Raw genomic sequence first — 2,220 nt, forward strand, 5'->3', positions numbered from 1 at the left:
TTACTCCATTCATCCTAGAAGTAAGAAGATGTATAAGGATTTGCAGTCATTATATTGGTGCCGGGGCATGAAACGAGACATCTTGTGCTTTCTGTCCAAGTGTTTGACATGCCAGCAAGTTTAGACAGAGAATAAAAGGCCAGCCGGGAAGGTTAAGGCACTTCTTATTTCCGGGTGGAAATGAGAAAATATTACTATGGATTTTGTAGTGGGATTACAAAGAACTATCATAGGATTCAATGCCATTTGGATGATAAGTGATCGTCTTACGAAATCAGCACACTTTATACCTGTTAATACGACATTCACCATGAAACAGTACGCAGAGTTTTACATCCGAGAGATAGTCCGACTGCACGGAATTCTAGTGTCTATTGTTTCAGACAGATATCCGAGTTTCACAACATCCTTCTGGAAGAGTCTGCATTCAGCTATGGGGATGAAGCTGTTGTTTAGCATAACGTTTCATCCGCAGACCAATTGTCAGTCCGGAAGGGTGATACAATAGCTACCAATCGTATATAGGTATGGCTCCTTACGAGGCACTTTATGAGAGGAAGTGTAGATCACTGATACATTAGGACGAGGTTGGTAAAAGAGGAGAATTTGGTCCAAACTTGATCGAGCAGACAGCAGGGCTAGTAGTCAAAATTCGAGATAGGATAAAGAATGCTCAAATTCGCTAGAAACGCTGACAAGAGAAAAAGAGAACTAGAGTTTGCAGTAGGTAACCACGTATTCGTGAAAGTATCACCTATGAAGGATGTTATGAGATTCTGCAAGCAAGGCAAACTCAATCCAAGGTTCATAGGACCGTTTGAGGTTCTGGAGAGGATTGGAACATTAGCTTATAGAGTGGCTTTGCCACCGATGTTGGCTGGAATGCATAATGTGTTCCATATCTCGATGCTGCGAAAGTACATGTTGAATCCTTCACATATGCTGAATTATGAACCTCTGCAGATTACTCCAAATACGTCTTACGAGGAAAGACCTATACAAATTCTGAATAGGAAATAAAGAAGGCTCGTCATTCAAATGGTCAAAGTCAAGTGGCTAAATCATTCAGAGGAGGAAGCTACTTGAGAAACTGAGACTGAAATGAGGAGTCGCTACACAGAGTTATTTGGTAAGTCTTAATTTCGAGGACGAAATTTCATTTAAGGGAGAGAGAAGTTGTAAAGTCCAAAATGCGATAACGTAATCCAACTGCATGCAAATCTAGGAAAAGTGGAAAATGCCTAATTAAATTATTTTAATTGCATGAATTGAATGGGTAGGCATGTTTACATGTTTCAAATATGATTTTCTATTAGAATGCATAAAACTGTGTTTTCAAGGGTTATTCGATATGCGATCGAGGAATGGGGACCGGAGATGATGAAGGGAAAATATTTTTATTAAACTTGATGTTTTCAAGCCCTAAAACTCTTGCATACTCACGCCTCAACATCTAGCAAGATAGGGATTCTCCTCTGTCAGCACACGAACACACACATCACGTTTTGGAAGGCTTTCACGTGATTTTGAGGAAGAAAATGCAGCAAGCCTCCCCCATCCCTCCACCAACGTTCTTCGCATCTAGAATTTTTTTCGAGCGTGAAACATGCAAAGTCACACCCTAATCTTTCTTCGCTCATCTATTGGAATCAGAATTTTGGAGTTTGATAAATTGAGCATTTGAAGATTACAGAACTGAACAACGCAACTGAATGTAACGTAACTGAAATTTTTTGAACTGAAGTTGACAACTTATAATTAATGCGCTAAACAATCAAATGCATTTGAACTGATTAAAGCTAACTGAAGATGTATAGCAAACTGAACTATCAGTTAAGACTGATCAGTTATACAGTCAGTTCATCAAATCGGCTATAAAGTCAACTGATAAATCAGCTGGACACGTCATCAGTTAAAGAGCGTAGCCAAAAACTCGACAATTTTTACAAGAGCATACTGCAACTTGTAGTGGGAGCACGACATATCAAAATACCACAGTGTACGATTGTCAGAAGAATGATGACATATCTACCTAGGAAAAATCAATGGATATAAGACATTTAAACACATTCAATATTATCATTAGGAGAAAAGCCTATAAATAGCCGAGAAGATCAGCTGAGAAGAGAGTAATAGAGCAATAGCAAAGAGAAACAATTAGCAAGACCAAGAACAAGCAAATAGTTCTTAGTTACAAAAAGCTCACACTTTATCAGATAT

General features: G+C 38.6%; 1 protein-coding gene across 1 annotated transcript; it reads left to right on the forward strand.

Moving 5' to 3' along the window:
• The first annotated feature begins 669 nt into the window (after window positions 1-669).
• LOC140831474 (uncharacterized) lies at window positions 670-1,020 on the forward strand. The gene has a single exon (XM_073195229.1). The coding sequence runs from the start codon at window positions 670-672 to the stop codon at window positions 1,018-1,020; it is 351 nt and encodes a 116-aa protein (XP_073051330.1).
• Window positions 1,021-2,220: the final 1,200 nt, after the last annotated feature.

The sequence above is a fragment of the Primulina eburnea genome, chromosome 5 (genome assembly GCF_022965805.1).
Source record: "Primulina eburnea isolate SZY01 chromosome 5, ASM2296580v1, whole genome shotgun sequence".
NCBI classification, from domain to species: domain Eukaryota; kingdom Viridiplantae; phylum Streptophyta; class Magnoliopsida; order Lamiales; family Gesneriaceae; genus Primulina; species Primulina eburnea.